The sequence below is a fragment of the Diabrotica undecimpunctata genome, chromosome 6 (genome assembly GCF_040954645.1).
Source record: "Diabrotica undecimpunctata isolate CICGRU chromosome 6, icDiaUnde3, whole genome shotgun sequence".
In the NCBI taxonomy this organism is placed as follows: domain Eukaryota; kingdom Metazoa; phylum Arthropoda; class Insecta; order Coleoptera; family Chrysomelidae; genus Diabrotica; species Diabrotica undecimpunctata.
Window position 1 is genome coordinate 136,912,381 of NC_092808.1, and position 24,818 is coordinate 136,937,198.

Sequence of the window (24,818 nt, forward strand, 5' to 3'; positions counted from 1 at the left end):
AACTGTAATTTATCATGAAAGGCATTATATTTACTCTCAACATCAGTTGCATGATAAACATCTTGCCATGTTTCTTTACTCAAGAGATTGTTGAATGCATCTATAGCGCCTGCATGTGTTACTCTGTAAGTATTTAGAACTGATGTCATAGTTAGATTAATGAAATTCAACCTCAATAGGAATATATCGTGATCCGATTCAGTATTTACATTTACAGTACCTATACAATCATCACAATTTGTATATACCTGATCCAAAATATTTCCGCATGTGGAAGTCGACCTTGTAGGTGTAAAGTTTCTGGGTGACAAACCATAAGATGCTAGAAGACCAGAAAATCTGTGTGAATTATTTAGTGTCATAGAATTTACATTAAAATCGCCTGTTAAAAATAAGAATTGATTTGGTTTAAAATTTGAATTTAAAATAAGATTAAGTTTTTCATAAAATACATCAAATTTACCTTTAGGAGATCTGTAGCAAACTAAAATTGTGTGTTGATTTAAATTATAATGCCACTTCAGCCCACATACCTCAATGTCTTTTTCAACACAGTACTGATCGAGTAAAATGGAACTAACCTTCATATCATCACTTGACCAAACTGCAACGCCACCACATTTATATTGGGATCTACTAAAAGAATTTACAATATTAAAATTTGGAAAACTATAATGAATCACCTCGCCATCAGCTGACCACGTCTCAGTCATACAAAGAAATTTCAAGTCAGACTCCTTATAATCAGCAAATAAACAATCCATTTTAAATTGATTTAGTCCCTGAATATTTGACAGTAGGAGATCGTACGTGACGTACTTATTACAAATAAATAATGCAACACGTAGAGAGGGGGTCAGAATTTGACTCATTGAAATCGACACGCACCAACTTAACGCAAGCAGCTCCAGCAGTAGCATTATTGAGAGAAGGACTGAGCCAGAGGGACGTGGCAAATCGACTAAATTTAAGCCAATCTGCTGTGTCCCGAGTGTATCGTCGGTACCAAGATACTGGTGATTATGTCCGCCGACAAGGAGGAGGCCGTAAAATAACGAAGATAAATGATCGATTTTTTGTATCTAAATCTCTAAGAAATCGGCATTTGACTGGTGCTAATCTCAAAGAAGAGCTTAGAGAGGTCCGAGCTGTGGTTACCGAGGACAGTCAGAAGGAGACTGATAGCAGCCAACCTGACACCAAAAAGGGCAGCTACGGGTTCCAACCTAACTGCAACCCAGAAGCAAAGGCGATTAGAATTTACTCGCGAACATCTGGATTGGGACGACTATCAATGGAGTCAGGTATTATTCTCCGACGAAAGTATGTTCTGCTTACATGGCAACGACAAGAGGCGTCGACTCTATAGAAGGCCTGGAGAGCGATTTGCTCAATGTTGTATACGAGAAATTGTGTCATATGTAAGCGGTCCTGGTATGTTTTGGGCAGGCATTTCCATGGATGGGAAAACCGAGTTGGTTTTCGTGCCTGGTGGACGACGTGGAGGAGGGTTAACGGCGGATCGTTACATCAGAGACATTTTGGAGGAACATGTGGTTCCCTACGCGAGATTTATTGGCGATGCCTTTATTTTATTGCATGATAATGCACGATGTCATAAAGCACGTTGAGCCCGGACATAAGTCCAATAGAGAATGTTTGGGATAAGCTTAAACAAAGGGTCTGGAACAGAATGGGAAGCAATGCCTCAAGAATTTATTAGAAAAGTCATCCGATCCATGCAAAATCGATTGGAAAGTGTAATTAGAAATAGAGGTAGTAATATCAAATACTGAAAAATAAAAAAATTCATTTTGTAATTGATGATTTCTCTGTTCATAACGTCTTTCTTGGGTGAGTTTCAATGATGAATATTTGGGAAACTCTGTTTGTATTTCATATTGATTTTTGTAAGTTCAATAATAAAGTTATTGTTTGCACATTACATCTTGTTATTTTTATACTTCTTACATTAAAACAGAAGGTGTTATCTCAAATATTGCTTTTGAGTCGATTATTTGGATCCCTGAATTCCTGGTTAACGTCAATATTTGTTTCTAAGAGAAATCAGGATTTCTCATAATCTATTAATAAGTAATATGGTAAAATTTTTTCTGCAATTTATAAAAAATATCTTGGGTGCGTAAGGGATAAAGAAGATGTACATAAATGTAAGGCATACAAGGTAATAGTTACTGAGACCACAAGCCAACAGGAAAAGTTACTTGTGCTGGACATCGAAGTCAAAGGCAAAGTTAAATCGAGATATTGAAGCGAACCACAAAAAATCAAATGGTGGACGTTAAAAATGATAACGAAGGTTTATTTAGGTCCAGAATAGTAGAATCATAGGTAGAACCTAAAAAGAAGTCTTAATACAATTTGTAGGATTATGGCCAGTACATTAAAGATACTGCTATTGAAATACTAGGAAAAACCTCAGGAAAAAAGTTTAAGAATATTTTTTTTTATTTAGCTTTACGTGTGTCGACAGCGTAGGTCACTGACACAGGTACAATTTTATTACATTACATTACAAGAATATACAGTAACATACAATCGATAAAGAAATATATTAAAAATTGGTACAATTATTAATTATCAAATTCTACGTTTTTTCTTCTTAATTTCCTGGTAAAGCCTGGTTCCATAGAGAAAATGTTTATGAATAAGTCTTGTATGGCCAATTCTAAGTCGGGAATTAAGATCTTGTTTTTTCGTGGCATGGAAGGAAACTCAAGCTTTTTAATGCTGGAATGGATATCACGAAGCTTGGAAGGAATTTTATTACAGTGATTTTCCCAAGACATTTGGATGACATTTTTAAAATTCGACTGTAAATCTGTATCTTATTGTTTGTTTTCAGTCTCCACATTAGAAGACGAGGCTTGTTTTGCAAATCGGTTGGCTAGTTCGTTGCTAAGGATTAGTACAAGAACCGGAATCTAAATCATGGTTATGGATACTCCCAGTGAGATAAAACTATCGAAAGAGTTTTGAATGGCTTGAACCCAAGGATGTACCGTGTACATACTCTTGATAGAATAGATAAACGCTAAATAGTCTGCAAATATTGATACTTTTTTATATTCGGGTGATAGTAAGTTTGTATCTTGGAGAATAGAGGATAATTCAGCAGTATGTATGCAGCAGAAGAGCGAAAGATTACAAGATATGATTCAATCTGTGTTTGAAGTTACAGCACATCCAACAGCTAAAGGACTTTTAGAAGCATCCGTGTATACAATTTAGTTAAATCTTCTTCTTCTTCTTCTTCTTTTTTATTTTATATAGACATAGCTCTGTCTGTTTTTCAATGTGCTTTCAGTAAGTTGTCGCTCCATGGTTCTCGAGGTCTTCCAACTGATCGTCTTCCTATTGGGGAACTGTTTCTTGCCATCCTTACTACTTAATTTGTTGTCATTCGGCTTATATGATCGTTTCATTCTACTCTTCTATTTCTTACCCAGTCCTTGATATTCTCCACCTTGCATCTACGTCGTATATCTGTACTTCTAGCTCTGCCTCATAGTGTCTTACCATCAATTTTTCTAAGTGTTTTCATCTGTTTCTAACATCCATTTTGTCCTCTCTGTGTCAGGTCTTGTTTCTACCGCGTATGTCATTATTGGTCTGATGACTCTTTTGTAAAATTTGTCATTCTTTTATTTCTTTCCCGATTTTTATTTCTTCATATGGTTTCATTTAGGCAGCCTGCGGTTCTGTTTGCTCTATTCACTTCATTTTCCACTTCAGTTTCGAGCTTTACGTAGCTAGATAATGTTATGCCTAGATATTTAAACTCCATCACTTGTTCTATTATCTGACTTTCTAGCTCCAATTTACATTAGTAAATTTGTTGTTGTACCCATGCATTTTGTCTGGAAATTAAGATGTTAAATATTTTGGCGATTATATCAAATTGGTGCAGCATACTTTGTAAATTATCTTCACTTTGAGAGAGTAGTATTGCGTCGTCTGCATGGCAGATTATTTTAAGTTGTTTTTCTCCTATTTGGTATCCTTTTTTAGTTCCTACTTTTTTTGTTATTTTATCCATAATCAGGTTAAACAATAGAGGACTCAGGGAATCTCAGAGATAAGGTCTTTTAATTTGACCCGGTCAAATGCCTTTGTCAGGTTCACGAAACATAGATATGCCGGTTTGTTGTATTCTAATGATTTCTCTTGCACTTGCCCCATTATAAATATAGTGTCGGTGCATGATCTTTCCGACCTGAAACCTTGTTGTGTCCTTCTGCTAGTGTTATAATTTCATTCAGTTTATTTGTTATCACTTGGTTGTTAATTTTAGTGTTATGTTTAATAAATTAATTCTTCTGTAATGTTCCGCGTCCGATTTGTTTCCCTTTTTGAAGAGAGGTATTATAATGCTTGATCTCCATTCGTGAGGAATTCTGTTTTGTTCTATTATTTTTTGGATTAGTTTTAATAGTCGTTTGATCAGATCTGGTCCTCCGTACTTTAGGAGTTCGTTCGGTATTCTGTCCTCTTCTGGTAATTTTCTATTTTTTAATTTCTTTAATGTGTCCTTTACCTCTTCCTCCTCAATATTTATTTTTTCGTTTGTCGTCACCTCTGGTGTTGTGGGTTCATTATCGCCACCTTTAGCAAACAGGGATAGAAAGTAGTCTACATGTTTCCTTCTGAATGTGTTTCGTTTTTATCAGTTCGTTCATATCTTTTCTTTGTCCTCTGATTATTCTCCATATTTCTTTTTATGTTCCGTAGAAGTCGCGTTCCATCTCTTTTGAGAAACTCTGCCAGTGTTCCTTTTCTGTTTGTCTAACTAAAGTATTCGTTTCATTTCTGATTCGTTTATAGTAGTTGTGTGCCTGTTGTGTTTGCTGTGTTCTGTATTGTAAAAAGGTTTTCACCTTTTCCTGTATAAGTATTCCGTGGATTCCGTATTTAGTCCTTCGACTTTGATTTTTGTTTGTGTTGGCGTCGCTCTCTTGGGTGGGAAGTATTTTAGGATGATTCTTATTTTACATAATACTAGACTATGGTCGCTACCTACATCTGCTGAGTTTATGCATCTTATCGATTCTTTTCGATGGATGTATATCTCTGTTGGTTATAACATAATCTACCATAGATCTTTGTTTACGGGTGTTATTAAATGTATATTTGTGTTGGTCTTTGTGGTCAAAAATTATTATTTAAATTTGTTGGTTAAATCTGTTATTAGCAATTAATTCTTTAAAGGTTTGCCTTAGAACTTGTGGATTTGTCTGATGATTATCATAATTAGTTAACCCTTAATAAGACGGGATATAAGGAGAATTAATTTGTTTGTTTATATACTTTTGGTATCTAAAGGAGGTAAATAAAACATATTTTTGTTGAAATATAAAATAATTTGAAAAAGTAATAAAAAAATAGTGGTGGGAACTATTTTCCCGTTGTTCTTTAAAAAAATTTTGTAGGTGGGAAATTAATTACCCTTATACAGTTTGTGAAACAATTTATTAATTCAAAAATACAAAAATGCATAAAACTAATTTAGGTCTCAACTACAGCAGTATGGAATGATTTAAAACATTGTTTTGGGCATAAAGCTACTTGACAATAACTACATATAATGTTCGTTCGTTTTTCTTCTTTTTTTGTTGAGCAAAATCTGCATCTTGTATAATTTTTTTGAACATCTGGTAAATGTGGTCCTACATTTCTCAGCCGAATTTCGTCTGGAACACCAAAGTTGCCCGTTTTTTTATTTTTAAATATCACAGGTCGAGATGCATTTACTGTAAAGTCACCTATGAGAGCTCTTCCAAGGCGAAACCTAAAATCCTTGTGAGAAGTATTTTTTTGATCATGAATTCTTGTGTACATAATATATGCATTAATTACACTTGCATCTAAAAGAAAGAAGAACAATCTCATCCACGATTTTCTAGACTTCCTGCTTATGGGATATGATGCCCTAAAGTGGTCAAAGTGATCAACTCCTCCCATGTTTAGTGTATAATCTGCAATAACTTTTGGGCACATTATATCTTTCTTTGTGCCATCTCTTTGTGTACGTTTTATCATGGTTACTTCATGTGGTTGATTAGCAGTTGTAATAACCGTGACTTCTTTGGTATCCAACCACTTTATTGCTGTTATAGGGCCACTGCTCAAACAATAGAATTCATTCTTTCGAAGTTTTTCATTTTTGGTTTGCTTTTTCCTCATGAAATCGGGCAAACCTTTGCGATTAGGTCTAACTGTACCTATAGCATACAGCTGTTTAGCATATAAATCTTCCAACAGTTTGCAACTCGTAAAAAAGTTATCAAAAACAACCAAAGATTTGTGTGGTATATCTTGGCATAATTCTGTTACAACCTTGTATCCCAAGCCATCATTTTCAATGCCTTCAGTTTTTCCAGTATAGATAATAAACTGGTACAGATACCCAGTAATAGCATCACACTTTGCCCAAATTTTATAACCACGCTTAATCGGCTTCTTGGGCATATACTGTTTGATAGAACTACGTCCTTTAAATTTCACCATACATTCATCAATAGAAAATCGACTTCCAGGTTTGGCTTGTTCTTTGAAAACTTCATTTAGTCTATCTATAAATGGTCTTATCTTATACAGTATATCAAAGTTAGGTGAACCTCTCTCTGCAGCTTATTATAAAAAGGATCACTTGACCAATATAAATCTTTGTCTGGTACAGGGTGCAGTCCCATTAAAATAAAAACACCTAGCAATGCCCTTATTTCTTCTTGGCTAGTGTTTTTGTAATTTTTGCTGTCTTTTTGTACAGCATATAAATTCGTTTGAGCAACAATTTGTTCTATTAGATCACAAGGGAAGAAATTCTCAAAATAAAATATTGGTTGACTTTTATGGGTGAATTGAACATTTGACTGTAACACAGGCTCAAATTTTGGTATTTCTGGAACATCTGTTTCAGAGGTCCATTGTCCAGTAAAATTAGTTAGCGTAACCACTGGACTCTGTTCTACCAAAACACTTTGATTTTCTTGTGGGTCATTCTCAGATGTTCTTTCAGTTGTGGAATTTACATCAACGGTTGTAGAAGGAACAATTTCATCAGATTCACCAAGCAATTGCCCAATTCTGCTATCAATAACATCTCCATCGGACTTACCGCAAACAGAAGTAGATAGGGATGGTATAAAAATGTCATCATCATCATCAGTGTCGAGATCAACATCAGACCAATGTTCTTCTAAGGCAGCAAGGAGTTCACGTTCTGATAATCCCCTTCTTGAATTCATAATCCTAAAATATAACAGAAATTTTAATGTTTCTGGTGCATGACTCTTACGTTTTTTTTTTTATGGAATTGGATAAGGGGAATAATTTTCCCACCAACTTCAAAGACAAAAATAACTATCTTTTCATAAATTTGTATAACAAATTACAATGTATTTAGCTTGACCAAACAATATATATATATCAATAATACAATAACTTTGTACTTACCAGAATTTTTGGAGCCGATTTACCAAATAATTTGCAAAATTGTAACAAAAATCAACTTTTAGTGGCAAGAAATATCATAACTTATGAAAATCTAGTTGTCGATTGTCAACTAAAAATCAGATCCATAGAATAACTGTCAGAATAGTTGGTGTATTTATCCATGAAATGAATACGTAATATCACAAAATTCAACATTCTGTGTATTGACAGCGACAATCGAAATTTGGCGGCAAAGTAAAGTGGGAAATATGTTCCCGTTATCTTATTAAGGGTTAACGAGAGACTAAAATCTACTATCAATTTATTTCAGGGGAGTTTAGGTGGTATTACTATTGGAATTGTGGCTAAAAGACTGATACTATTCAGATGTGGTGAGAGATACTGTGGAGTAGGCTAGTTTGAGAATAAAAAGACTTAATGGTGGTTAAATTAGGTTAAGAAAAAAATGAAGGAAAAAAATTGTAAAGAGTAATAAGAACATTGACCGCATAAAGATCTTCAAAACTGTTTATTCGCCAACAAAGATAGGTTTACGAAAAAGATGTCAAAAAGCAATACAAAAAGTACTTTGAGAATTGATTAAATTAAAAATTTATTTGACAGAAATTCAGGTTAACTTATGGAAACAGTAACAGCAATGGTCGCCAAAGTAACAAACGAAAAAGATGTTCAAGCAATTTTAAAAAATAATAAAGGTAATGCAGTTGGACCAGATTATATTGCTAAGAAAGTGTAAGCGGCTTTAGAAGAGACAAGAAGAAATTGGCTAACAGGTTTATTTCGTAGAAATATGGAAATTAAGGAGTCTGAATTAACTACATAAGTAAAGAAAGATCAGAATTTGATATAAATCCAAAAGTGCAACAACACATTTTAGTTTCACTAAAATACGACTAGTTGCCTACCATATCGAGGCCAAGTTTTTTCAGTTGTCTTAATTCAACTACTCGAAGTAATTGTTTACTTTTTCTTTAAAGTCTTGTCTTGCTTTTCTTTGACATCATCGTAAATTAAGTTCTAGTTCGTTATATTTGTTCAACTGGTATGATCCCGTAATTCTTTTTTATATATTACTTATGGTTTCTATTTCTTTTGTTTACATTTTATATTGACTTTGTGTTTTTTCTTCCCAATTAAGTTTCATTGCCCTTTATCATTTTAATATTTGAATTCTTAAACATTTTGCAAATACCTAATTAAATTTCATTTACAAGGCAAAACTGAAATTAATGTTCAATTTTTACAGATTCGAAATCTCGGAGAAATTATATTCTGCGTCGTAGACGTTAATATCAAATTTATTCAACCCTTGTTTTGGAGAATTTTACCCAAAACCGTTTCTGAATGTTTGGATTCGATGAAATCGACCCTTTATTGTCTTGTTTTTTTGAAAGCCCCGTTTGTTCGCTTTGTTGGGAAAAAAGATATATCCTGAAGGCATAATGCACAGTAAGGAAGTAAAAGCGATGGTTTTGTAGATTAAATTTTAAGATGTTTTAGTGGCTGTTGGTTGCTTATAGAGAACGTCTTTTGTGTTTTAATGAATTCTTAAATAATAAATAATGCTTGATTTAGAATCAGATGTACGATCATTCTCGTTTTGGGAATACTATATATTATTATAATATTAAAATCTGATGTATATATATATATATATATATATATATATATATATATATATATAGTAAACTCTTAAATATTGGGGAAATCTGCAAGAAATACTCTAATGTGTATCAATTGTTTCGCCGAACGTTTTCGCCAAAGAGAATTAATTTGGCTTCTTCAGGGCTGAAAGAGAATAAATTATAATTAGCTACCATATATTATCTATTAAAACATTATTGATCTTACCGTAACTTAGAATTGTAGAGTTAGAATATTAAAAAACTTTGCTAGTAACATAGTGGTGTTTTTTGTTACTATGTGCAAAAAAAGTTTTTTATAAGAATTGAAATGTATGGTAGCTTCGAACTTGACACGTAAAGGCTTACCCAAGGTTAATCGAAAAACCCAATGCAACTACATTTAAAAGGAGGTAATTCTTTGAAATGTCGGCAATAACTAAATTTTTGATTTTAAATAGTTAAAAGTGAGGTTCTGTTAAAGCCAGAACGCAAGCGCTGACAACTTCATTATAATTGGTATGAATTGGTATAATGAAGTTGTCAGCGCTTGCGTTCTGGCTTTAACAGAACCTCACTTTTAACTATTTAAAATCAAAAATTTAGTTATTGCCGACATTTCAAAGAATTACCTCCTTTTAAATGTAGTTGCATTGGGTTTTTCGATTAACCTTGGGTAAGCCTTTACGTGTCAAGTTCAAAGCTACCATACATTTCAATTCTTATAAAAAACTTTTTTTGCACATAGTAACAAAAAACACCACTATGTTACTAGCAAAGTTTTTTAATATTCTAACTCTACAATTCTAAGTTACGGTAAGATCAATAATGTTTTAATAGATAATATATGGTAGCTAATTATAATTTATTCTCTTTCAGCCCTGAAGAAGCCAAATTAATTCTCTTTGGCGAAAACGTTCGGCGAAACAATTGATACACATTAGAGTATTTCTTGCAGATTTCCCCAATATTTAAGAGTTTACTATTTAACTAATCTGCAAAGATTAAATTTCTTTTCTATATATATATATATATATATATATATATATATATACATATACAAACAACACAGTTTATTAGGGCTGCAGTCAGTAGGTTTGGCCGGGATGTTATAGAAACACTCTTTTACGACACTCAACATTAAAAACACACATATAAAATATAACATTTAAAATAATGGACAATATACATTTTAAAATTCAGTTGGAAAGTTAAAATTTTGTTAGTGACATCTTTTCATGGTGTGTTTTGACTGATCCATAGAGAACAGAAAAAAAACAAAAATAGTGTGATTAAAAAATAATTAGGAGTTCTGCTATTATATTAATGGAAGTAGTATCTTAAACCTGTCTTGATAGTATGCAGCATGTTTTGTATGCTGGTGAATTATGGTGTGTATATGTAAAAGTAAATCTTTATTTTATTTTTGATGTTTTGTCAGTAAGTAACAATAAATGTTGCTCAATTTATCTATATCTGACTTTTTATCTATACAAGACGTATTAGATTTTATGAAACACATTTCCAAGAAAACATGTTTTGAATGTTTTTTGACGTGACAACGTCTTAAATTAGGTTGTGGCTCGGAGTCATTCATGACAAAGTGTAACGCCCGCTCACGTCTGTTACAGTGAGTCACCGAACGAGAGAGAGGCCCGCCGGACCGGCGAATGCCTTGCGTCTCTCTCCCACTCAAACATGATCGGTCCGCTGCGCGCGCAGCACTAGAGAATTAGGCGCGTTGAATCGGTGCGTGATTCCGTGCTTGTGTCTCTGTCTTTCTCGAGCGTTCTTGGCGTTCAAGACACATTACAGCAGAAACACTTCCTTTCATTTCATATTTCTCCTATCATCGTCCTATCCTCAACAAAATCACTCAAATAGAAATTAGTTAAGTTTAAGTTTACATGTACAATGTTTTAGTAAACAAAATATATTTCTATAGTTAAAATTTGTGCAATTCTTATTTTCATTCAATTCCTTGTTCCTATTGTGCAATTTAATAATATTCATATCAATAAATATTCTACCGAGAAAAAGACGTTGTCACGTAAAAATCTTCGCCCGTAAAACCGACTTTACAGGCAACCGATTTTTTTTTCTTTAGCCAGAATACAGGAATCCTCGAAATTAAATTCATGTTTTAAAGTTAATGCATGTTCTGTGAGCGCACATGCGTTTATCTTTTTGGTTTTTATGTCGCTGCGATCTGATATTACTCTATTGTGAAAATTACGAGATGATTCTCCGATATACACGTTTTTACAGTTGGCACACGGTATAGAATAAACATCATTCGATGACTCCTGTATTGTGAAAGGGTCCTTTGTCTTTGTGTACAACTTCGATACCGTTTTCACATTCTTAGTTGCAATTTTTAAGCCACTAACATTTTTGAAAATGTTCAGTAGCTTAGGTGTGAGAACTGGAATATAGGGTAGGCAACCATACGTTATTTTAGATTGTAGTAGCTCCGATGTGTTCTGTGTCAATGTCTGTGTCAGTTGTAGGACCTCATTCACCTCATTATTATGAAAATTTTGGTTGTCAGAAAATTGCAATGGAAAAGGAGAACCAAAAATGAGTTTATTCAAAAGCCCTGTAGGATAGGAGTTCTCTTGTAGTATAGATCTCAACTTTTTTAGTCCCTTGTCCCTGAACTCGATGTGTGATAAGTTGATAACCCTAGTTTTAAGGGCCAAAACCAAATTTGTTTTCATCATAGATGGATGTTGAGAATAAAAGTTTACGAAACGGAAACAAGGTTTACGATACCACTCCGTCCTTAGCATGCCATCACTGCCACGATGTATAGGCATGTCTAAAAACGGAATAATATTATCAGCTTCTCTCTCAACCGTAAACTTTAAGTGTTCACACCGGGCTTTAAAAGTGTTTAGAAACATCAGTTACTTTGTTTTCAGGGACCGATACGATCAAATCATCTACATATCGTTTGATAAAAGGTATGTGAAAAGGTATCTTTTCCTAACATGTTCTTATGAGTTCATCCAATACAAAGTTACATAGTATGGGGGATATTTTGCTGCCCATTGGAGTGCCAAAAATTTGTTTAAAAAAATTACCATTAAACAAAAAGATGTTAGAGTCAAAAATGAATGTTAAAATTCTTAAAAAATCATCTAAACTGATATTGGTATGCAGAGAGATGCTGTTCCAGTTATTTTTGATGCTGTTGAGAATAGCATCTAGTGGTAGGTTTGTAAATAGTGACACAACATCTAAACTAATTAGTATATAGTTATTCGGAACTTTAACATTATTAATGAAGTTACTAAATGTGAAAGAATTTCTAATATAGAATTCATTGGATTAGTTTTAGGAAATTGTGAGGATATCTGTAAGGTGTTTAGCAAGTTTACTATTAGGAGCATCAATGGAAGAGACAATAGGCCTCATTGAAAGAGTGGGTTTGTGAACTTTAGGAAGTGTATAAAACCTGGGTGCAACTGCATTGTAAATTTTCAAAGATTTTGCAAATTCTGTTGTTATGGATTTGGAAGAAGCTAAATCCGAAACCAGCTTGTTCGCCTTTTGTTGGAGGGTGCACACTGGACTGTTCTTAAGTTTGATGTTACTTTTTGTGTCATTTAGTAAACTATTGCTATTTTCAATGTAATCATTCTTATACATTGCCACTGTTACATTTCCCTTGTCACTTCTAACAATGTAAATTTTTGGATGTGATTTTAAAAATTGTTTGAACTCATTGTATATTGTATTCAAAAAGTGTCCTTCTTTACTTGTTTTGTGTAGAAAGTTAGTGATAACATTAGTGCTTTGAGATCTCAAGATGTCCTTCTCTTGGGGTTCTAGGCCAGAAATAAGAAACTCAATATCTGAGAGAAGAGAAGACATTTTAAAATCTCTAGCACTAGGGAAAAGGCAAAATTTTGGACCCAAAGACAAAAGTTTTTTGACAATATAAGGAAAAGTGATGTTAGTTAGATTTTTGAACCATTTTTCTTGGAATGTTATTTTTGAAAATTGATCTACTTTTATTTTGTTAAATTTTTTGATATTGTTATTTCTAATTTGGAAAAAAACTTTATTGTATTTGATTTTTTGTCTTCTATAGAATTCTTGTAGTAAAGGAGCAGGTAAATGCTGCTCTAATATATTTTTTAATTGATGTACTGTCTTTTCTATGTAAGTAATATCATTTATTGTTACTGAAATTTCCAAGTTTAAGATTTTAGTTTTTAAATTTGAATTAAAGTTTTGAATTTTACTACCTAATTTACCTCCTTTATGATGTAACAAGTTATTGATGTTAAACTTTCCATTCTCTATGTGTGCAGCAAAACAAAGATTTTTTCTACATTTTAGAAGGAAAATCCTTCTGTTGTTGAGTGATGCAAGCTTGATGTTAAAGTTGGCCCATTGTTTTAGGAAATCTACGCTAGCAGAACCATATCCTCTTCGGATATACATATCTAGTATTTCTTGTATATACATATATATATATATATATATATATATATATATATATATATATATATATATATATATATATATATATATATAGATCGGTTTAAAACGTTTTTCTAAGTCAACCGATACCCAGTTGCCACTCCTCTCGATTCATCTATTTCTCTGTCTTTCATTTCTCTATTGATGCCTTCTCTCCAACTAAGGCAGGGTCTTCTTTTTTTTTTCTACCGTGAGGGGTCCACATTAAGACTTGTTTTGGGAGACGTTCTTCAGACATTCTCTGTACATGACCGTACCATCTCAGTTGTTGGGTACCAATATTGTCTACTATTGTATGTTTTACTTTCATAATTTCTCTAATTCTGTAGTTCGTTAATCTTTCTAGTCTAGATTTCCCAGCTAAACGTCTCCAGAAATCCATTTCTCGGTGTCGCATTATACCGATTTCTATTTAAAAAAATTAACGATTACGTCACTACACCTACACCGGTGACATCATCCCTACTCCATGTACGTTATAACATGAGTATTTTATAACAAAAATCGACCTGTTTCGGGATTTCCCTCAAAACTTGACGGTTCTCGAAATAATGATAATATTCCATAATTTAGCGGTTCACGTATATTAGTAATGAAATATTTTACCTTTCGATCTAGATCAGTAATATTTTGCGTTAATAGTAATATCTTGTGTAGGATGTGATTACGCACTAAAAATCCACTAACAAGAGCAACATTTTCTCCGTTTAGTGCTGGGGAGTTCGTAAGGACCAGTATCGAGTCAATCCAGAAAAAAGTACTATACACGGTTCACAATTTGTTGATAGCTCACTACAAGTTTAACCCTAATTAGAAAACTGAAATACAGAGAGGATAGGTAATACGATATAATAGTAAAAACCAACCTAAAACTGACGGTTTAAGACGTTTTCGACAAACCCACCTTATATCTGAAGGAATACAATACCTTATAATCCTATATGAACGACCAGTGTCGTAGAGTATATGATTGAAACATTTATTTGAACTAAATAAATAGATTTTTTAAATTGTACTTATGTAAATTGTATTTTTTAATAAAACTTATTTATTTTATTCAAAAATAAAAAGTTTCTTGCCATTTGTAAAAGATACATTTATTTAATTAAGGAAAAAGGCGCCAAATGTCGCCTGGCAAAACTTCCAATGTGTTTTAAATGTATCCATTATTTTCGAATCCGGAGAAAACTAATAAATATTTTTGAAAAATTTAAACGCAGAATGAAAGATTACATTATTACTCAGGGCAAAAAGTCCCTTAAAACTTCTACAATGTTTATTTTAATATGTTATGTAACAGGGGTGAAAATAAAAGAGAAAATATAGTATAATTTTTAATTGAAAATATTGCATACAAAAGAAACTTTTTATTTATTCTAAAAAATATTTCATTCTGCCTTTAAATTTTTCAAAAATGCTTTTTAGTTTTCTCAGGATTTGAAAAAAAAATGGATACATTTAAAACACATTGAAGATTTTGACAGGCGACATTTTGCGCCTTTCCCCTTTAATACCTTACGATAACAACTACTATTACTTACCTTATACAATTACGATTAGAAAACTATTCAAAATAAATAGGATCAACTTCGGAATCCGAGTCGTCTTGAGGGTTAATAATTAGGTTAATAATCTCTACGGTCGCATCAATTATGTTATCAAGATCCCACATTTTTTGTCTTCTTCTATTACATGTCTTACTGCATCTTTCCAGTTTTGTTTTATAATATGTTATAAAGACTCGTATAACAATTCACGTACAGCTTGTATTTTATATGACGTATTTTTTCTAGCCACATAACTTTTCATTTGTGCCCAAATGAGTTCAATTGGATTTATTTCGCAGTGGTAGGGTGGAAGTCTAAAGACTGTGATGTTTCGCCTTTCCGCCATTTTGTCAACTACGTATTTCTTGAACTTAGATTTGTGTTGCCGGGCAATTTTTAAAAGTTCTGCTTTTACCATTCCATCTTCGTAAGGCAGATACTTATTCCGCAGCCAGTCAAGAATATCCTGTTTCTTTCACGCATTCGTTAGAAGTCTTTCTACTAGCCGTGAATGATAAGGTGCATTATCTAATACTATAATTGAATTTGGTGGTATGTGTTCAATCATTTGCTCAAAATACTCTTCGAAAACATCAGCTGTCATCTCCTCGTGATAGTCTTTTGTGCTTTTGGAATAAAATTCCAACAAACCATGCTTAAAAAATCCTTTTTCACTGCCAATGTGAGAAATTATTAATCTACTGCCTTTACCAGAAGGTGGGGAGATACCAGTAGACCAACCTTCCATAAAGGCTTGCCTGGAGCTTAATATATTTTTATCTGACCAAATTTTTTTTAGAGTATGACCTGAGTTTACCCACGTTTCATCCTGGTAGAAGATGGGCCTTTCTTCAGCCCGGAATTTTCATATGAATCTTAGATAATTTCTTCTCCAACATCATCTTCTCCTCCCGGTCAATCAAAAGTGATTTTCGGTCTGATTTCTCCCACCGGAAATTTAGTTCTTTTAAAACTTGCCACAATTTAGTTCGTCCGATATGAGGCAAATCCGGGTCGTCTCTAACTTCTTGTAAAATTTTGTTTAGGTTTGGTATTTCTTTTTTGAAAAAAAATCCATGAATTTTCCTTCGAATACCATTTTTGGCAAATTCATCAATTTCAATAGGCTTTTTCCCTCTCTTTAAGTTTTGGTTTGTGTTTGGGTTAGCTATACCGTGTTTTTTTCTTTCTGATAGGAACCTATATAAAGTTGACTCTCCTACGCCAGTCATGTTGGCACAACTTTCGACTATGTTGCGAACAGTGTTTGTGAGATTCTGAGAAACCAGAGCATCGTGAACATTCAGGACAATAGTCTTCTCTCTTGGTGAATAGACAGACTTACTGACTGTACGCAACAGTACCGGTGTAAAACTTGATGATGAAGCCATCACAAACAATCCAACAAAACGAGCACGAGCGAAAGGTACGTATATGTTCGTAGGTATATGGAATAAAAAATCACTAACGCACTGCATATAATTCGCAAAAGAAATATTCGAGACGCTAATTACTGCCGTAGACGCGGAAACACCGACGAGCCGTAAATTACATGCGATCAAAAACGTACTAAACAAAAAAATTGTTTTTGTTCGTAATAACTTCACCCTTTCAAGTTAAGTTTCGAATATAATTATATTATTAAAAATCTGGGGAATTCCATCTTAATTATCTTGCAACGAATAGTACATTCGGATATGAATTCCAGGTTTTCTAGTAAAGTGATTAAACGCGAAGATTAGTATTGAAATATCCAAAGAGATAATTCTTATTTACAAAATTGTTAAAGGTTAAATTCTTATTTTTATTAATATAATATAATAACCAACATTAGTCGTGAAAGTTTTAATTGTTTTTTTGCTAAATATATTAGTATTAAAATATTATCAATATTATATATAACAGTATTAAAACATTATATTATTATTTAATGAATAAACACCTTAGGAACGCCTATGATTTACGACCGTTTTATGAGTTTGAGGCATATTTCGTGCTCTCAACAATTTGTGAACAGAGAATAGCTCTCTAAACGTATTTAGTTTATCTAATTAACTGATTATTGATATTCATATAATAGTTGATAATTGGTTTTAACCAAGAAAGTCAATTGATCCCATTCAAAAAACGTTATTTCACAATGCAATTATGGAAAACTGATACAAATACTATTTATTTTTGTATTGATCTAATACAGTCTTTTTTTTTCAGATATACGGTATGCTCGTCTTAAAATGGATTTACTATGGACTCCTCGTAATGTCCAGCTAACAAAGCTCCTTCTGATTCTTCACCTTTCACTTCTAGTCACATCCTGCAAAGTAGAACTCAACAACAGTGAGGAAGACGACCTAGACCAAGAACTTAAAAATTATGTAGACAGTGTATTTAGTGTTAGTGAAATAAGTATAGTGCCAGGAGTTAAAATAGAAGAAATAAAACATGTTCCAGAAGAGAACCGGACATTTACGGAAAGTTGCGATAACGGACGTAGCCTGCAAACTGTGCAGGAGTATGTGGATAAGAAAATTGAACAGTTTTCAGCCAGGCATTTGCTTTCTATAAGCTTACCAGAGACGGCGAGGTTCTTCTCTTCAGGTATTTTAAACCTAAGTATGTGAATGTTTTATTATTAAAACTATAATTAATGATTGCAACAAAATTTATGCATATTTAGTTGACATACTAGCAATTTACAACATTTTTTAAAACTTGTTGAATAAAAATATATTATTGTCTTCCTTTTTGTCATTTATTTATGCTTTAAATTCTTTCCACTCTTTCTACGGTTTTTTAGTTTTAAACCTTATGTTTCCTCCTTATGTTTGTCTTATAGCACCAATCCATATAGCCATTATCATTTCTTCTAAATGCATTCGATACTTTTCTCACTTTAAAACTATAGAAGCTATAATGCCGAAAATGCTAATTAGTCTTATAGCAGTATTAAAAAAATTATCTTGTAGTTTTGTTAGATTTTTCTACCATACAAGACAGGTCTCGATTCCCACAGTTCCAACCGTTTTGCTTTAACTCTAGTGCATGCCACTCCAATAAATGTATTTCTTCTTCTTACGGAGTCTATCCATTCCGGATGTTGGCGATCAGCATAGCTATCCTAACTTTACTTGCAGTTATTTGGAATAGTCCGGTTGTAGACGTATTGAGGTTTTGAAGCCAAGATATTCTTCTTCTCCCTAGTCCTCACTTTCCAAATACCTTGACCTGAAGAATAAGTTGCAAGTTGTAATAAGCCATATTTGTATGCATTTCTCAGGATATGGCCAATTTATTCTAATTTGTGCTCTTTGATTGTCTTAGTGGTCTCGCACTGCTTGCCGATTCTACGTAGGACCTCAATATTAGTCACACGATCCACCCATGAATATTTCCAGGCTTTACTAAACATACATCAAGAGGAAAAACATGAAGAAAATATATATTTTGGGGTGGACCTACCGGTAGAGGACCCCAAAATAGATGAAACATTGCAAGCAATTACCAAATTGGAGTTAAGAAAAGCCCCAGGCTCTGACAATATACTGGCTGAACTCCTTAAGTACGGAGGAGAAACTCTACATACACAAATACAAAAACTAATAATACTTCTATGTTATATATACAAAAATACCAACAAAATGGCACGAAAGTGTAATAATCCCCATCCATAAAAAGAGAGACAAAACCAAGTGCTCTAATTATGGAGGCATCTCCCTACTTAATACGGCATATAAAATCTAATCGAACATCTTATTAAGTAGGCTGACACCGTTTGTAGAAAATTTTATGGGGGAATACCAAGCCTGCTTCAGAAAACATATATCGACCATGGATCAGATATTTACTCTAAGACAGCTGCTTGAAAAAGAATGGGAATTCAATAGAACTATCCATAATCTCTTCATAGATTTCCGGCAAGCGTACGACAACATTAAAAGGGATCAGATGTGGAATGAAATGGCAGAACTTTCAGTTTCAAAAAAGCTTATTCAGCTTGTTAAGTTATGTGTGAAAAGCTGTAGATCCAGAGTACGGAAAGGTAACAAACTCTCAGAATCTTTCGAAATAAGCAGTGGTCTGAAACAAGAAAATCCTAAAACAAGAAAACGTAAAAAGTTCTGCTGCGCATTATTGTCTGTCAGTTCCCAAAACTGCTTAAAACTCCCTTTTTCTTGTAACAACAGTAATTAGCTTACAAGAGTACTGATAGCTGCACTTTACGTAAAAGAATATTTTAATAAAATATATCAATTCCCTTCAGGCAAATGAGCTCTATACGCTCTCAAAAAAAATTAAAACTTTTTACTTTATCTCTTCGCAAAAAAGTTTGCCAGGTATTGCTCGCTTTTGTTTTAAAGTTAGGTATGCACTTCCAAAATTTTTATTGCGTTTTACATCTTCTCTTACATTTCCAGTAATTTTTCTTTTTTATTTTGGCACGTATATCTTCAGGAATATAAATTTTTTTTTCGAAAACAGTACACCCAATCCCGAGAAACCCTCCAGAAAACCCGATAATATGCATAGGTGACGATCGCATAAAACGCGTGAAAACTTTTAAATACCTTGGCACCACAATCAATGACCAATCGGATCCACAACAAGAGATAAAAACCCGAATACAAATGGCAAGACAAGCTTTTGTGAAATTCAGACCGCTCCTATGTAATCAAAACCTAAATTTCGAAATACGCTACAGAATGGTCAAGTGCTACATATGGTCCATCTTGCTTTATGGCATGGAAACGTGGACTTAGAAAAAAACATCTATCAACAAACTTGAAGCATTTGAAATGTGGTCATTAAGAAGAATGATGCGCATACCTTGGGTGGATAGAGTTCGAAACGATGACGTCCTTAAGAGAGCCGGCGTGGAAAGAGAACTCTTTAAATTAATTAAAAAACGCAAGATTGGTTACCTTGGGCACATATTGAGAGGAGCAAAATATGAAATACCACAGTTAATCCTACAAGGGAAGATCGAAGGTATTAGAGGAGCCGGCCGCAAACAATTATCCTGGTTAAGGAATATTAAAGAATGGACAGGAATACACAATACAGGCGAGCTGTGTCACGCCGCCAAGAACAGAATTCTAGTAATGAGATAGTCGCCTACGCACTTTGGTGTATGGCATGTTAAGAAGAAGAAGAAGAAGTACACCCAATCACCGCTCCAAAAGCTTTGCTAGGTTATATTAAATAAGCAACTGTTCGTTGGCAATTACTACGTTTTGATATATTATTCCTTATATCGCCACTGGGCAAAGCTCCATCGATAAAAATTTTAGTGTGCAGGTAAAGCATGGCAAATCTACCTATTTAGCTTATAATCCGCATTTGTGAAAAAGTGTTCAGTCATCAAAGATGAAAATGTCAGTGAACCTCTAAAAATCGTACGAACAAGCTGAATTTTGCTGAGAATGTTAATTTTGGACATAAAAAAATATACAAAAAAGTGTACCACTCCTACCTCGGCTTCCCCTTAAAACACCCACTCGTAAGAGGTGTTTTACCTAAAACACCCTAAAAAGAGGATCAGGATAATGAGGTCATTAAAACACGCGTGATTTTTCGAGCATGACGGCGCAGCCTATTTTTTTTATTGGTACACTTTGAAATCATGTATTATTACTACAAAAAATTTAATTAAGAGTTAGTAATGTAAAACGGTTGAAGTTTTGATAAACATCAGTATACCTTTCGTTATTATGGAAATGAGGAAAACAAAAATTAATTTGCAATCTGTCACATCAGATTAATAATTGTTATTACTGGTTGTATATTGCTTAAAAAAAGAATAAAAAGAATCTTTCAAACATTATTCGGAGTGCCATTAATGGAAGTACAACCCCGTTGGCTTCCGAGAATATCGGTAGTATTAATTTGAACAGCATTTCTTCTAATCTAATTTGATTTCATCTAATTTGAAAAACAGAAATATAAATATTTCAAACAACTGTTCCTTTCACATTCATTTAAAATATTAAGATTTTCAAATATTTAAATAAAGCTTGTGTAATATATTTTTTTTTTTTATTTAAACAAATATACCCGCATCAACCACTAAGGGTTATTAGCGGGGGGACATACACAAACAGTAAGATACATATTGTTGCATAAAAAAAATATTTTTTACAATCTGGTATATAGTTTAGTCATTTTAAGATAACTTAATAAAGACTGTAAATTTGACGTTAGTATACTTTTTAAATTATCACTAAGGGCACACGCGATTCTTTCGTTCTGGTACACTGGACACTCAACAATTATATGTTTCACTGACAACTGAGTATTGCACTTGGTACACAACGGAGCAGCCTCCTGGTTGAAGATATGCTTGTGTGTAAGGAAAGTATGTCCTATTCGGAGTCGGTTAATGATGACTTGGTCTTTTCTATTATTTGGTAAGATGAGTTTGGTTCCTACTTGACTTAGACATTCTTTGAGTTTATTAGCAGTGTGATCCCAAGTAGTTTGCCACGCTCTGTATACGTGGGCTTTGATATTTACTTTGTGATCAGTCCAAGGCATTTGATTTATGATAGCAATACTTTGGTCGGTGGTTGCATTGCTTGCCAGAGAGTCCACTTCCTCATTACCACTTATTCCCATATGGGAAGGTACCCAGATAAAGGAAATATCTTTTTGTTGAGTCTGTAGATAAGATAACTCTTCTTTGATCTTGAGAAGTATGGCGTGAGTTGTATATAGCTGTTTTATTCCAAGTAATGCGCTCATTGAATCGGTGATGATAACAAATTTGCTTTCATTGATAGAACAACATTTTTTCACGGCCTGATGAATTGCCGTAAGTTCTCCGGTATATATACAACAATTTGTTGGGATTCGTATGGTAGACTTGACGTTTTCGTAAATGTAGGCTGCAGCATGTCCTTCATGACATTTGGAAGCATCAGTAAAGATTTGATGGGTTGTTGGGTATTTGGATATTACATTTTTATAAGCTTGCTGTATAAGGAAAGGATGTGTGGAATGTTTCGGGAGTTCTTTTAAAGACGTGTCTATTTTTGGATGTTTAATCATCCAAGGAGGAACATTTACATGAATAGGCATAGTAAGACTGAACTGTTCTAAATTAAGACCAATACGTTTTATTCGTTCGGGAAATGGTAGTTTTTTTATTGCAATGTTTCTGTAAAGATCGGACGTTATATTTGTTCTGCAAAGTATTGTTGAGTAGGTTACGTTGCTGTTGTTTGCTGAAATTCTGGCAACGTAATTTAGTGATAGGAGTTGCCTTCGTTGGCTTAAGGACAGTTCATTAGCCAAAACTTGTAAGCTACTTACTGGACTAGTTCTTGTGGCACCTAAAACTAATCTCAAGCACATATTTTGAATGTAGTCAAGTTTTTTTAAAGATGTTTTGTTAGCAGTTTCGTAGCATAAACAGCCGTAGTCTAGTTTACTTCGTATTAGTGATCTATATAGAGTAAGTAAGGTTGTTGTATCTGCCCCCCAAGAGGTATTTGACAGCATCTTTAGTAGATTAATTCTGGATTGGCAAGAACGTTGCAGATTGGTGATGTGGGTTTCCCAGTTTAAGTTACGTTCAAAAGAAAGTCCTAAGAAATTTATTTCTTCTGCTTGTTTCAAAACAACTCCATTTAGTGTTAATTGAACATTAGGATAATTTTTTCTTTTGCTAAAAATTAAATAACGTGTCTTTTCACTAGAGAATATAAAACCCGTGTTTTGCGACCAGCTTTCAATTGTGTGTAAGGTAGTTTGCAGTATATGTGTTCCCAGAGTTACATTGTTTGTTCTTAGATAAATGACTAAGTCATCTGCATATAGGCTAGTAAATACAGGTAGTTTTATTTGATGTATAATACTATTTATTGCAACTAGAAAAAGAGTAGGACTTAGAGTAGATCCTTGTGGAGTGCCGTTTTGAAGTACTCGTCTGGAGGATGTAAATCCATTGGTTCTGACTCGAAAAGTTCGTGTTTCTAGAAAATTCTTAATAAAGGACAACATGTGCCCTTGAACATCCCATTCTTGAAGTGTTTTTAGTATAAGATGTCTCCATGTTGTGTCAAACGCTTTTCTTATGTCAAAAAACACGGCAATAAGTTTTTGGTTGTGCAGAAAGGATTCATGTATACTTGATTCAAGTGTTATTAGATTGTCTGTTGTGGATCTACCCGTACGAAATCCACTTTGTCTGATACTTATTAGGTTATTGTTTTCGAGGTACCATTTAAGACGATAATTAAGGATTTTTTCTAAAAGTTTGCAGGTACAACACGTAAGTGATATTGGACGATAGGAATTTGGATCGTCTTTTGGTTTATTATATTTAAGGATTGGAATTATAGTTGCTTGCGACCATAGATCAGGAAAGTCATGATGAATAAAAATATTATTAAAAATATCAACTAATATTAGCTTTGCATTCAGAGGAAGATTTCGTAAGAAAAGAGGGTGGATATCATCAGGTCCTGGACTCGAATTTTTAGCACTTAAACAAAATTCTAATTCTTGAAGACTTACTGGTTTGTTTATTGGATTGCCACTCTCTGTGATTTGTATATTTGTAGACTCTGTTAGTTTTTTGTGCTCTAGAAAGGATAGGCTGTAATTAGAATCACTAGAATTACGTTCGTATATACCTGCTAGTATTTCTGGAATATCTTCTTTGTTTGAATGCATTTGGTTATTATATGATAGAGTATCTATACCTCGAAAGTATTTTGTACCTTTTATTCTACGGACTTTGTTCCATATGTTGCCTAAGGGAGTGGAAGGATTTATTGAAGAAACGTACTTTTTCCAACTTTCTCGTTTTGCTTTTTTGATTAGTTGTCTGCTTTGAGCTCTGAGATTTTTAAACCTTAAAAGGTTTTCGATAGTTTTATGTTTCTTGTAAACGTTAAAAGCGTGTTTAGACAAAGTGAGTGCTTGTGCAATTTCGTTATTCCACCAAGGAACTGGCTGCCTTTGACTCGATTTTGTTTTTCCCACTGCGATTGTTGCTGCAGAAATAATAATGTTATTAAATATTTCCAGGTTTTGGTTTGCGTTATTGGTTAAATTATATTTGTTTGTTTGTTCTTCTATCAGTGTTCGATATAAATTCCAGTCAGCTGACTTTATTTTCCATGTCTGGTGAATTGGAAAAGTTGATTTATCATTAGTGTTTATGGTTATCGTGATAGGGAAGTGATCACTATCATATAAATACCCCAATGTGTCCCAATATAATAAAGGAGCTAGCGACGGACTGCATAAAGAGAGATCTATGGCAGAAAATGTACCATTGTATGAATTGAACCTAGTAGATTTGCCAGTGTTTAGTAAGACTAAATTTAAATTATCAATGAGATTATTTAGGAGATTGCCACATTTGTCGGTTTTGTTACTTCCCCAAGTACTGTTGTGACAGTTAAAATCGCCTAATATTATTTTTGGGTGTGGAATTTGGTTTAAAACATTGCTTAGTTCAGTTATGTCTAAATCAGTAGGATGAGGTAAGTATACATTGCAAATATTGATTTTCATTTTGTGGGTGACTGACACTGCAACTATTTCGAGATTTGTTTGTAGTTGTATTTCAGTTGACTCTATGTCATCCCTTACAAAAATTGCTGTTCCGCCGCTTGAGTGATCTGCAACTCGGTTTCTTAGAAAAGGAACATAATTTTTTAATGTCACACTT

At 33.4% G+C, this 24,818-nt stretch overlaps 2 protein-coding genes across 4 annotated transcripts in view; one reads left to right on the forward strand and one right to left on the reverse strand.

Annotated features, from left to right (window-relative positions):
• Osi24 (Protein) overlaps positions 1-24,818 on the forward strand; it is a 146,715-nt gene that overhangs the window by 19,105 nt on the left and 102,792 nt on the right. For 2 of the 3 annotated variants that reach the window (XM_072535517.1, XM_072535519.1), the window contains exon 2: positions 17,351-17,737. In XM_072535517.1, coding sequence (XP_072391618.1) covers positions 17,374-17,737 — 364 coding nt within the window. In that variant the 5' untranslated portion in view covers positions 17,351-17,373. Of the gene's footprint in view, positions 1-17,350; positions 17,753-24,818 lie in introns of all 3 variants that reach the window. The other variant, XM_072535518.1, reaches the window with a different exon arrangement.
• On the reverse strand, positions 12,438-12,977 carry LOC140444635 (uncharacterized). The gene has a single exon (XM_072536399.1). It carries the CDS (start codon positions 12,975-12,977, stop codon positions 12,438-12,440), a length of 540 nt encoding a protein of 179 aa, XP_072392500.1.